Below are 13,649 nucleotides of genomic sequence, written 5' to 3'. Positions count from 1 at the left end.
GTAACAGACAATAATTTCTGCTGAATGTATAATTATCGTATTATGGAATGTTGGAATGAAACGTATTATGGAATCTTAATTAAATCCATAATATAAAATAGGAGAAATTATTTATGTTAATAAAAAAATGCTCCTTCGTAGTATAAGGTATTTCCCCCGCCTTCTTAGCATGCTTTCGTGGTGTAGTGGTCAGCACGCTCGGCGCACATTCGAGAGGTCCGCGGTTCGAGTCCCGGCGAGGGCATTGCACATTTTTCACGTCTCTCAGCATCAAAAAATCCTAATGTGTCTACAGTGGCGCCCGAACTAAAAAATGGCGGTGGATGATGATTCCCCACCACCAGGATTTGACGATGGGTCCCCTAATCCCATGTCGCCCCTTAAAAGGGAGTGTATATAAGGTATTTTCTCCTTCTTAGAAGGCCTTCGGGGTGTAATGGTCAGCACACTCGTCGCGTATTCGAGATATCCGTGGTTCGAGTCCCGCGATGGCACTGCTCATTTTTCATCTCTCTTGCTTTGGAATAACCTAACGTCTCTACAGTAGTAAATCCTGAAATGATTCATGCTTGTGAGGTGTGCTGTGATCTGAAAAAAGTTAAGAAATAGGAATGCCAGCGGTTTTCAACCTTTTGACTAACGCGTACCCTCTAAATAAAAAATGAAAAACTTAACACCGCGTACCACCACTACATTTTACAATGATTATTTTTTCAATTTCATTAAAAATATAAAAAAGTATATTTTGCCATTTGCACAACCCATTGGCAGTTTGTATGAAATATGCACGTATAAAATTATTAGATTAAAAATTGGTTACCAGTTTAATTATTAAAATTTAAATTACAACACTTCTAAAATTTAGTGTGAAATTTGGGCCTGTTTAAGAGAGATCAATTTCCTTATGTCTGCTCTTATGTCGCCTAGTTTTGACCGTAAATTAGGATCCACTTTTAATTTTGTTCTGTTTTTATTTTTCAAATATAACGTGGGAGAAAGTTCTTGTTCACACTGAGGTTAAGCAAAAAGGCAATAAAACTTTTAAATATTTGAAATACCTTTAAATTATTTTTTCGGTTCAACCGAAAATTAACAAGTGAGTTCGGTTCACATGAAGTTTCTATTAATTGCTTTTTTTTTTTTTCACGAGATAAAATTTCAGGTACATTTGAACATAACGGATTTATAATCCAATTTTCTTTTTCATAATTCTCGGAAAAATACATGTTGAAATTGTTTATCGATGAAATATAACGATTTTTAATGTCGGATGCTAATTCTTTTTTTATTTTCGGTTCTAAAAGTGTTAAAAAGCTTACAATATTATTACGTAATTCTTTGATTATGAGCTCGAGATTTTTTATCACTGCTCTTATTTTATCTCAAATGGTAAACAAATTAACACTTTATTCCGTGTAATCTTAAATTTAATTCATTTAACATTCCAAAAATATCAGCTTATGCTGAATGCGCCAACCATTATTCACCAAATAAACATTTTTTGCAATTCAAATTTTGAATCACAGACGAAAATTTGAATTTCTGAGCGAAGCGTAAAAAGAGGATTTAAAACTTTGGCTCTGGATAACCACTTGACTTCGGAATATAACAAAAGCGTTTCATGTTTCACTGCCCATCTCATGGCATAAAATCGTAAATATTTTTGAATTTAAAGCTCGGCATTTAATAAAATTAATAATTTTCGGACCTTGATTGAAAACGATTTTCAGGGTTCCGAGGATTGTTTTGGCTACTAAAGCTTCACGATGAATGGAACATTGAGTAAATTTATTTTCAGGTTGGACTTTTTTGTACTTGAGAAAAAACACCGGAATGTCCGAGCTCCGTCACTGCATACGGCAATGCACTTATCCCAAGGAATATTATTCCGAGGCATAATATTTTCGATTACTATGGAAATTCCATTTGCAGTCGCTCTATCATGAAGAGATTCACAAAATAAATACTCTTCGGCAATTCGTTTATCTTCTTCGAAATGTATGTAAACTAATAATTGAACAAAGCTCGTTATATCTGTGCAAGCCCACCAGCGGCCGAGCGGTAAAGTCACTGGTAGTTCGGTCCGAGGTTCGAATCCCGCGAACGGGCTGGCCGCATGGGCGTTTTCGTGGTTTTCCCCATGTGTAACGTGTATGCGAGTGAGTTTCCCTTAGAAAGTCCTCCATGAAGGCATCCCTCTTCTTAGGCAGATAGCCTTACTGTGCTTTGCCATAATTAAATACACACCGTTATATCTGTGCTTTCATCCAACTGCAATGCGAAGTACTCACAGCATTTTATTTTTTGAATAAATGTCGATTTTATAGAATTTGCCATTTTATGAATTCGTCGACTTACTGTATCATTTAATAGCGGAATATTATCAAGTTCATTAGCCGCTTTTTCGATTAATAATCTTAAAAGGACACCTTTAGCTTGCTGGTAATATCAGGTTTTCTCCAATAGTGTGAGCTTGCCCAATCCTGGCAATTCTTAGGCTTAATAGATAACTTAGCTTCCAAAGCTTTTCCACTGGAAGTAACGAAACCTTTCATTACTTGTTTACTAATTTTGAACTCCAATAATTTCCTCTTAAAATATTCTTCAGATTTATGCTTTAAACTAGCTTGCTTAGATTCAAGACATCTTTTAAGAAACGATGGTTTCATACTTTGATATAATATTGGATAATATTTCGCCGCAAATAGCACATTGAGGATGCGGGTCCATTTCATCTCCATTCTAAGTAAAACGAAATAACTTAACTTTCATTATATTTTCTATAAACAATTTGTTTTTTTCTTTTTAATATTCTTAGTGCTAGTAGATTGTGCTGGATCCATCACCTGTGAATCCTCACGTTTTCGTTTAGTCAATTCGAGTTATAATACCGTTTTTAAAATCTAGGTTCATTTTATTATTTTTTTACAAATATTTAAATGCACACTATATTACGAGTTTTCAAAAACAAAAGACGATATTCTCAAATCGCTTAAGAAAGATATAAAGCAACAAGAAGACAAAATAGCTGCTGTCAGAAACAGCTAATCGACATTAAAAAATGATTCTAATTGAAAACAGAGCAATCTGAGCCCGTAAATGGTGCATATAATGTAGACATTCTAATAAATCGATCAACTGTAAAGGAATTAATGAGATACTATTACCTTTTTACAGGAACTTATTTTTATTTCCTATTAAATACAACATCCATTTATTTCTATCACCCCTTTCAAAAGCATCATTTATGACAAACTTTGTTATGTGTGTGGCTAAAAAATATTTGTGAAAATAAAAACGGATGATTTTGCTAAATTCTATGAGCAACTATTGTCCTTGAAGAAAACACAGGTCGCATAAATTTAAGAGTATTGGAGAAAACACTAAAAAAAGAATGTTGGGGTATTTAATTTTTAAATTTAATAGTTAAAAATACTTTCTTTCTTTATTTTTAATAGTTAAAAATACTTTGTTTCAATTTTTCTCTTCAGTACCACAAGTGGTACACGTAACCATCGGTTGAGAATCGTTACACTAGAGGATTTACTATATTTTGTGATTCGAAATCTTCAAAATTCAGAATAGAATACAATAACCAGTTCTACTCTATAATTTTATCATTAATTCTGAATTCCTGTGCACTTTAATACAAGATTAAGCTAATATGTATTATAATTTCTCTCAATATTTATTCTATGAATTCCTGCTTTTTTAAGAAACAATAGATGTATATAAAACCTAAAAAGTAATTTTGAAAGAATTAAAAAGTTCCTTTTTTGTTGTTGTTGCAGGCAGAAGATCGCAAAAATGTGTGTACTAATTGGATTTTCTAATAATTAGAGCTCTACGGTAAGTACAGATTTTTATATTACAGCCTGGGTTTGTTAATCACTTGATTGTATTTCAATCACAACGCTGTAATTACTTCTTTGTACGAAGCAAAGGCAGTATTGTAATCTTAAAAATTCGGGTATCATATTTCAACCAAAATATCCATTTGACTTCTCTTGAATACCTCTAAAAGATGTTTTTGCGTGACATCTGTAGATACGAATAGAATAAAGGTCTCCTTCTCCCAAAACGGATTAAAAAGTGGATTTAAAATGGATTCAGAAGAGAGTTTTTCGTGACGTCTGTACGTATGTATGTAACTTGCATAACTAAAAAAAAAAAAAAAAAAAAAAACAAAACAAACGCCTAAAAGTGGCCTTAGAACATCGAAGTTTTGTACATGGGACTGAAATAACACGTCTTGAGCATCTCCCTTTTTAGTTGCGATGGGCCTCACCAAAAGTATATATAATATATAACAGAGTATGTATGTATTATATATATATCAGCAGCTCTTGGTAACTTTTAGGCGAGCTTTCTACAATTTATATATATATATATATATATAATTTATTTACTAAATAATATTGATTATATTATCTACTAAGATTGATTATAGTAGAATGACCTGAAAAGAGTGAATCCATACTTAGTAAGTTCTATTTCGAAAGATGTTTTTAAGTAATTTGAATGTAATATATATATACACTCTGTTACTCGACTGTGGGAAATCAGTTATTTTTTATTCTTATATGTAAGTTGTGCATTTTTGCTTTAAAAGTGATTGAATTATGTTGTTCTTATGTCCCGGTTAAGGTTTTTATGTCTTTAGTTAATCTTCATGCAATAGTTGTAGAATTATTAACAATTTAAAAAGTGTTTAAGTGGTAATAAGAATAACAGAGCAGCCATATGTTTACATCTGAAACTTAGCAGAGTAGTGGAAAAACTCAGTTTCTGTACTTTCAGTGTCTTTCTGCCAAATGGGACCAAAAGTAAACTTTCAGTTTTGTGCACGGAAAAATCTACCTTCTTGCCCGCTGGCCGATTTCCTTTTTTTTTTTTTTTTTCCGTAGAAGCTATAACATTAATTTTAAAAATTGCTGTTTTAACTGTATTTGTTATGCTATGTGTTTCTGTATTTTTACAATTCTAAATGAAGATGTCTTGAGTTTTTATGTATTTTTGCATAAAAACTCAGACTGTGTGTTCAAGTGAGAACTGAATTAATTGGTTAAAAAATATATCTCTAATGAAATTCGAGGAAATAAGTTTAAATGAAATGCGGCAATAAATGTGTAAATTTTGTGTAAATAAAAGTGTGTATAATGTATGCCATACAGAGAAGTCATGGGTTGTCCACATCAGATTTTTCTTTAGGTTAGAATCTGAAAAATTCGGAAGACCAAAGAAAGTACAAAAATCCCTCTCGAATTCTGATTTCTAGTCCTTTTAAAAAATCTCTGGATGCAAAGAATCGACTATTTATAATGAAAGGCTTTCTCTGTTTATCGACATTTTGTTACTTCGATCATTTTCGCTGATAATCAAAACCATACGTGTCGTGCCTAAATTGTAGTTTTGACCTATTTTTTCAAACAGATTCGAAGATAAGCTTTGATTCGCATTACGAAGATTTTTGTTTACGTAAGCATGCTGTTTAGTATTCGCGTCATCTGCTAGTATTGTATTTCTTACTAACTGCTCTAACTTTCTTACTAAATAATTATTACTTACTTACTTATTTGTATTTTGATGAACAAAATATGTTTGCAAGTTAAAATGCAGGCTGTATTTAATTCGTTAAAGTTTTACAAAATATGAAATAGGCAATAAAATAAATTCCAAATTTCAAATTCGGGGTTACAGGTTATAAGGTATTTCTCCCGCCTTCTTAGCGTGCCTTCGTGGTGTATTGGTCTGCACGCTGGGCGCGTATTCCAGAGGTCCGTGGTTCGACTCCCGGCGAAGGTGTTGCTCATTTTTCACCACTTCTGCTTTAAAAATAACCTAATGTTTCTACAGTGGCGCCTGAACTAAAAGGGCAGCGTATGATGATTCTCCACACCCAGGATTTGGCGATCAGGCCCCCTAAAACCCCAGTCGCCCTTTAAAAGGGGGAGTATATAAGGTATTCTCCCGCCTTTTTAGCGTGCCTTCATGGTGTAGTGGTCTGCACGCTGGGCGCGTATTTCAGAATTAATAATCTAATTAATCTAATGACTCTAGAAGGTGACTATGTTTGGGTGTTCTTCAAAATTTGATGGCTCTAGGTACCGTGTTTCTTTCACAATGCGAGAAACTTCCATGCGTTCATGCATATTCTTCATTATTTAATTTCTTTTAATATAATACAGGGCTGGAATATCTGACGGGCACTATTTGAAAAGTGAAACGGCGTAGACGACGCAAAATGCCAAAACGAAATTAAAAGCCCTTGTGGTCAAAGTGTCCTCGTTGAAAGTCCGACCGCAACAGGGTGGGATCTTCATATTTCTTTTGTGATTCGCCGTCGCTTCTTGGGCCGCATGTGGTCGGTGGGTTGGACACTCCTATCTCAGCCTGCTTGAACGATTTTGGAGATAATTATTAAATATATATATATATATATATATATCTCCAGCATGCGAGAATATATATGGGAAATTCTAAAGAAATGTTCATTTTAAAATTATTTTGTGATATTGCCGTTGAAATAAATTTTGTTTTAAGTGCGAAGAACATACGTATTTATCAAATAAAGGTAACACATGAAACATAAAAAAAAAAAAAAAAAAAAAAAAAAAAAAAAAAAAAAAAGCAGCCCTTTGGACGTAATATAAATATTTCTTTTCCCTAAAAAAACGCTGTGCCATGTTGCCCTAAGGGTGCGTCATAGAATAATGAACTAGGATCTTTGAACGACTGGACTAAGGAGGAGTAAGGAGCTAATAAGTTTCCAGGCTGTAATTTAAATGATACATAACAATATGTACCTCGCATTGGGAATTTGTCTTTCACTCGTTTGGTATATCATTACATTTATTTATCAAATGCGGAAGTAAATAATATTATCGATAAGCGCAGCCTTCGTAATCGATCGCACCAGGAGGAAAATTCTGCGAAACATATTTAATATTCACCTTTGGCGACTTTGGAATTCCTCTTGGCGAGCGCCTCTGTCGCCAAACGGCTCCTTCTGCAACCCTGCTGTAGGAAATAGCCGACTCAACACGTGAGACGTTTTCGTTTGCAGCGGAGGTGAAAAAATCGCTGCGCTGCAGTCAGACGGAGACGACACCGCACCCCGAATCTTCAGGCGAGAGCTATGTCTGCGTTCGCAGCACCCCTACTGTTTACTATTGAAAAGTGGTTTGATTCTTGAATCTTCGTCGCTTTCTCTATGTGGGTTTAAAACTGACCCTTTCACCCTCGGAGCAAAATGTCTGCATTCAAGATGGGTCCGGAGTGGCGAGAACCGATCGGTAAGTGCGATAAATATCGAAACATTTTCCTCGGGCTTGTTTGTATCTGTGTGTTAGCGATACGTGTGATGTCTTATTACGCAGTAGGGTAGGGGAAAAGGCGTGTAAACTGTGTTCTTGGTCTTCAAGGCCGCACTTTGTGATGGCAAGCCGAAATGATCATGGTGTTTTCTATTTAATGCAAGGCATACCACTACACTAAACCCGTACATGGAGCTTTTCTGAAATGCGCGGCGCGCCGCATTTTTGCTTTTCAGGTGAGGGAGGACGGCGGAAATTTTTTAACCGATCGAGACTCTGCGCTGTCGGGAATGATACACATTGCGTCTCGATGGGATCCGACTTCCATGCACCTGCAGTTCCATGTGTTGTGATTGCACTTTCTGTGCAATGCCGAACCACTTCTTAGAGATTATCGACGAGGTCCGGGAGGGTGGCGAATCGATTAGAATGGGATGTAACGGCGATCATTTCTTAGGTAGGGTAATCCCTTTTTCTGTGATGACGCAATCGCCGTTTTGCCGGCTATATGTGCCCACCCCCTTGGTAAAAAGTCGTTCCCGCCCTAGTGACATATGACTCACCAGTTCCAGGAAAATGATGTAAGGGGGAGGAAATAATTTATAATTTAATAGAGGAATGGAAATGAGTTTTTACTGCAGTGTTTTGTTAGAAATGGCTGTATTCGTGAATTTGGAGGGGGAGGGGGAAAGAAATGGCCGGGGGTCCTCTTTTATTTTAAAGGATGTTTAATAATTGCGGTGTACGAAGAAATAGTAATTTTTCTGAGTTTTGTATGACATTTGATATTTTGTTTTCCTTACGTAAATAATGATAGATAGTCCTTTGAGATCGGTTAACGGTTACATTTATATTGTAGTTGTAGCGGTTGCATGAATGAATAAAATGTAAGTTTTTTTTTAAAAAAATATTATTTAATACAGTAATTTAACCCACAGTGGGGCAAATTTATTTTCCACTCTAAGTTTAGGAGATTTTTTTCAAATCGAGTTTTCGAAAATAAATAAAGAAATTAGAAGCGCAGGAACCTTAAGAAAAGCCGTCGAGAAAGGTAAACAAAATTAAATAAATAAAATAACTGATAAATAATACAATTAAATAAGGTGTAATAAAAAATTAACAGATTTAGTTAAATTAATGATAAGACCTTAAATAACAAATGTAAACAGTGCTTATTTTATCTAAGACTGTGGTTGGCATTAAGGATTTCATTCAAACACTGAGAAGACCCCTGGAATATAAACCCTGAATAAAGTATACAGATTTCTGTATTGGAAGGGGGATGGAATATTTTATTCATTTTAAGTTTGTGATGTTTATTTATTTGAATAGTTTAGTCTTATAATTACTGAATATACTTATTTGTACAAAATAGTGTAAAATGGTTGTACAAAATGGTTTATTGCATTTATTTGCATAGTTTTGTATGGTGGTAATAAGAGTTAGATATTATTTACTCACGTTGCACCTGATTATTAATACAGGTAGTAAGTTACCAGTGATATAATAAGGTGTCTAAAGAGACCGGCGGAAGTCTGATATTTTCACCGCATTATTTTAACTCAAAAGAAATTATATATTTAAAACTCGGTTTTGCATTCTTCGTTAATAATTTATTCGCAGTTTTTAATAGAATTTGTCTCATTTAAATAAGTACTTTTTTTTGCATTAATACTTGTATGATTATTTATTTTCTTTTTAATATTTGTCTCAGGCGACTAAATTTGCTCTAAATTTCTTCTTTTTTTAGATTTGAAATTTATTTGTATTCGACAACTTCTTTCTGTTCCCCTAACACACACATTTTTTTAAAAATGTTTTATCTATTATCTTTGAGATGGCCTGATTTTTGTGCATAAAAGTATTCTTTTTTTTTTTTTTTTTTTTTTTTTATGGTGTTGAATTTCTGATGTAAACAAAAGCTTTTGTGGTTAATTTTAATCGTTCGTAAAATCTGGACAAACTTGGGTTACTACTAAGTATCAATACAGTCAGTACCTACGAAACTTCATAAAATCAGTAGCCACGAAATTTTACTAAATGGTCAGATTCTTGATATGTTAAATTTAGAACCGTAGTGTCATTTTTTTTATTCATTTGTTTTTCATTGTTTAACTTAAATGCCAATATGACAAAGAAGAATTCGTTATTAAGGGAGAATAGGTTTGCAAAACATTCAAATTTACGTATTTAATTATAATTACGAAGCAATAATAAACGTAAGTAAATTGTATTGGCAATTAACAGTTTATTTAATAAACAATCAGAATAGAATAGTCTGAAAGTTATTTTATTATTGCTGAATGAATACGGAGGTCGCACTGAAATTTTTGAGATAACCCGCAGACAATAAGTGGTTAAAAAAAATTAACAGCTAGATTTGAAAATAAGAACTATTTTAGCCTAGTAGACGATTTTTTATTGGCCAATTGCAGGCAGTTTAGCGTAGAATAAATTTTGGGTTGAAGGAAAAATGGAATGGAGGCGAGAAAATTATCGCGCTGGCGATTTTCTGTGATTGCTAAAGGGAATTAAACCAAGAAGAATGCGTTTAATTTCTGGAGTTAGCATTTGGAAATGAAGGTGCTATCTCGTGATACCATAGTCAGGTGGTTTACGGAATTTCACAGAAGTTGAAATTCTCTTCAAGATGAAGAACACACAGTAAGGCCGTTGTCAGCAGTAATCCTGGATAATGTGTCTGGCATATGGAAAATGTTAATCGATGATAATTACTACTAAGTATCGATACAGTAGCTACGAAATTTTACTAAATGGTGAGATTCTTGATATGTTAAGTTTAGAACCGTAGTTTCATTTTACCAAATGATATATGATATTCTTATCCCGAAATAGTCCCTATCAAATCAGTGATACAGAAGAAAGTTCCGACGTCATTATATTATTCGTGAAGAATTGAATATGAGAAAAATTAGTTTGCCTTTGGGTTCGCCATAATTTAACGGGGTACCAAAAACAGGAGCGTGTCAGAATCAGTAAAGGTTAGGTTATTTAATTATGGCAAAGCCTCGAGGGCTATCTGCCTAAGTGGAGGGATGCCTTCGTGGAGAACTTTCTAGGGGAAACTGGCTCGTATACACGTAACACATGGGGAAAACCACGAAAACACCCATGCAGCCAGCCCGTTCGCGGGATTTGAACCTCGGACCGAACTACCAGTGTTCAGCGACTTTACCGCTCGGCTGCTGGTGGGCTCCAGAATCAGTAAAGAAATTTTTAAATTACTTGAAGATAATAGCCACCGCATTACTTCCAAAATAATAACTGATCATGAAACGTACATACCATTTCTTTTTTGACCTTCCATCACGTCCAAAAAGTAAAGTATGGGTTTTTGAAAATAATCCCACCCCCACAATGGTGAAAAGACAATGTGCTGTAAAAAAAGTAATGTACGTCGTTTTCTTCAGAAATAAAGGACTGGTCAAAGCCATCAAGTTGGAAGAACACAACAGAGTCACAGCTAACTGGTACATCACTAAGTGTCTTCCAGAAATTCTTTAAGGAGTGAATGTTAGAGTCCTCACTGTGACATTGCATTTTCTCATTCAGCAAGATTGACATTTGAATTTCTTGAACAAAAACACATTAAGGGGATAGAACATCCACCTTATTAACCCGATCTAGCTATCTGTGACGTTTGGCTAGTTTTTTAATCTAAGAAAGAACTTACATGTGCGTCGTTTTCATGCTGCAGGGCACTACCTTGAACACTCCTAAATTTTGGAAGTACAACTTTAAAATGCTATGTGCATCTGAAATATTTCAGAGTGTGCCTCATAATAACTACGTATTAATACTTCTGAACGTTCAACATACTTGAAAACATAAAAATGTATACTTGATATTATTTTGAAAAGAAAGAGTGTACTAGTGTCATAAAGAAATTCAGTGAACCCTCTTTTGGTGATAACCTCTGAAAATAAAGATTACTATTGAAAATGTAAACAAACATCGGCATTGAACATCACTTCTTTAAATGCCCCCAACATCCAAAATCCATGTTCAGTCGGGGTGGGTCATTAACGAGTGAAATCTCGTAAAGGATGAACAGTGTTTTTTGTAAAAACTCATAGCTGATCAAATTTTGTAAGTGATGAATTCATAAAAAATAAACAGCATGTATAAAATTTCTCGCATTAGAACATGCATGAAAGGAAAGATAATGTTATAGAAAATTTTATGAGGAACACTTACAAAAAAGGAAATTAGCATAGAAGGAAATCCCACGAAACATTTTAATAGCCCCAAAACACGAGGAAAGTTTTCGTTTCAATAGCTGATGCTGCATATAAAAGCATCTTGGCAAATATTATGCATTTCATAATAGCGTTTGAAGCTCCCATTCTTGTGGAGTAAAAATTAGCAAGATTGGTAAACATAAGAAGCTTACAAATTGTGTAAGTACAAGAAGCATTTTATCTTGCTGATATATAAACTGTATTTGTGTTTTAGAGCTCATAATTTCCTCTTTTTGCTCTTGCGATACAAATGCAACCACTAGAGTTGTATATTTCTATCGTCTTGTCAACAACGAATTCAGAAATGCAGGTTTATCATACTGTGTGAATAGCTATTAAAATTTGTTTACGTCTGTCTGTGAAATCAATTCCTCCGGAACGGTAGGGAGTTGAGTTTCAAGAAAGGTACCCCCCCCCCGGATTTTAAAAGTTCGCGGGAAGCCATTTCGACCATTCTCATCTTTGCACTGCTGTAATCAGCCGCGATTTTAATTAAAAATTCTGAAAATGCTCATTTTCCCGAGTGGCAACAGTCTCGCCCACTGGAGATTAAAAATCTTTATTTCGTTTAAGTGCTGCTCGCTTTCAAATCGTAGAGTTTGTTAATAAAAAAATTGTAAGTTTTACAAAACATGAAATAAAAATAACATTGCGAAACATTAAACAAATTATTATTATATAAGGGCACATTTTGACGTCGAAGAAAGCACGCGATTGGATGTGACGTCATTGTTATATGTCGAAAAATTTCCATTAAATGTTAGCATTTTAAATAAATAGCTGCAGTTATTGTTTCAGGTTAGGATAATTGACACGGTATGTTATTGCTTCGTTAATTCTTTTATTGGTCTTGAGAAAAAGTTGTTATATTATATTCACATCATGACGTCATACGGATACGTATTAACCTGACGTGTCAAAAATTTTTGTTTCCTGGTTTGGCAACAAAAAAAAAAAAAAAAAAAAAAAATATATATTTACGAATGGGTTGTTGCTTTCTAATTATGAACTGATTTTCATTCATATTAAAATATTTTTAGTCCAAAGGGGCAATTTGGCTAGAAGGACTATTAATTTCGTTTTGGCATTTTGCGTCGATTCACCCTAAGCCTTGTTTCATTTTTCAAATTGTTGCCACCCAATATTATCGCCATCCATATTTAAAGATATTAAATAACGAAGAATGTGCATGAATGTATGTATGTTTCTCGCATTGTGATTAAATATCGGTAGGTGGAGCCATCCGTAATGTCTTGAATTTTTATGTGTGCCGGAACTCCGGTTTTTATTTATTGACGCGCTTTAACATTGATGACAGGTAGGTCATCCTTTTTATTCCTGTTAACAGGTGTGTCTGTCTAGTTGTTAAATTTCTTTTAAAAAAATAAACAGGCTGCTGTGTTTCTAATCTATTGGCGCCTGTTGATGTTGCGTCTTGGAAGATATGTGCAGTTATTATTTACTGAATAAACGCATCCTGTTTCCTTTTTGTCTGGCTTCTTGGCGTTTTATTTATCGCTTTTTGTTTTCTTTATTTTTTGGCATCTTGGCTTATTAAGTGTTTGGTGATCTGATATTTTTTTTTTTTTTTTTTTTTTTTTTTTTTTTAGTTAACTCTTTGGCATGGTAGAAGGCACCCGTGTAGTGTCTCGAAGGAAAAGATTCTTAAAATTTTTGTGTTTTGTAAGTCTGTTAATGCATTTTAGTCCGCTTTTGATACTTTTATATTCTCTTCCTGCTGTAAAAAGTATATTGGGAGTTTGCAATTATTGGATTAATTTGCGTAAAAAGTGTGCTTATGCGTATTATAAAGTGTACATTTAAAAATTACGAGGAATATTTTTTAAAAATTTCTTTTAATAATAATATTTTTAAATTTTAATAGATGTGCTTAAGTATTTAATTGTGTGTACAAAATAGTTATAAGAATACGAATCAAATACTCGATCTCTGTCTTCTACTAAATAAAAACGAAAGGTTATGTTTTTCGTAACACGTCGATTTTAAACATTTTCTATAAATTGAAAACAGAAAGCCTTACCCAAGCAAAGATAAGCTTCAAAGTGGTTCT

At 33.9% G+C, this 13,649-nt stretch overlaps 1 protein-coding gene and 1 non-coding gene across 8 annotated transcripts in view; both read left to right on the top strand.

Moving 5' to 3' along the window:
- The window catches only part of HDAC4 (histone deacetylase 4), a 406,413-nt gene that overhangs the window by 175,044 nt on the left and 217,720 nt on the right, over positions 1–13,649 (top strand). For 3 of the 7 annotated variants that reach the window (XM_085819634.1, XM_085819632.1, XM_085819633.1), the window contains exon 3: positions 3,792–3,849. Coding sequence is in view for 4 of the 7 variants with exons in the window: in XM_085819631.1 (XP_085675757.1) it covers positions 7,253–7,295 (43 nt within the window). In the remaining 3 variants the exon portion in view is untranslated. Of the gene's footprint in view, positions 1–3,791; positions 3,850–7,032; positions 7,296–13,649 lie in introns of those variants that run through there. The other 4 variants (XM_085819631.1, XM_085819635.1, XM_035351801.2 and 1 more) reach the window with 2 other exon arrangements.
- Positions 172–244, top strand: TRNAV-CAC (transfer RNA valine (anticodon CAC)). The gene has a single exon. It is a non-coding gene; the product is annotated as a tRNA-Val (tRNA).

The sequence above is a fragment of the Stegodyphus dumicola genome, chromosome 6 (genome assembly GCF_044657685.1).
Source record: "Stegodyphus dumicola isolate Sdum_Otavi_A_Nest chromosome 6, ASM4465768v1".
Lineage (NCBI taxonomy): Eukaryota > Metazoa > Arthropoda > Arachnida > Araneae > Eresidae > Stegodyphus > Stegodyphus dumicola.
This window is presented reverse-complemented; position numbering and strand designations above follow the sequence as displayed.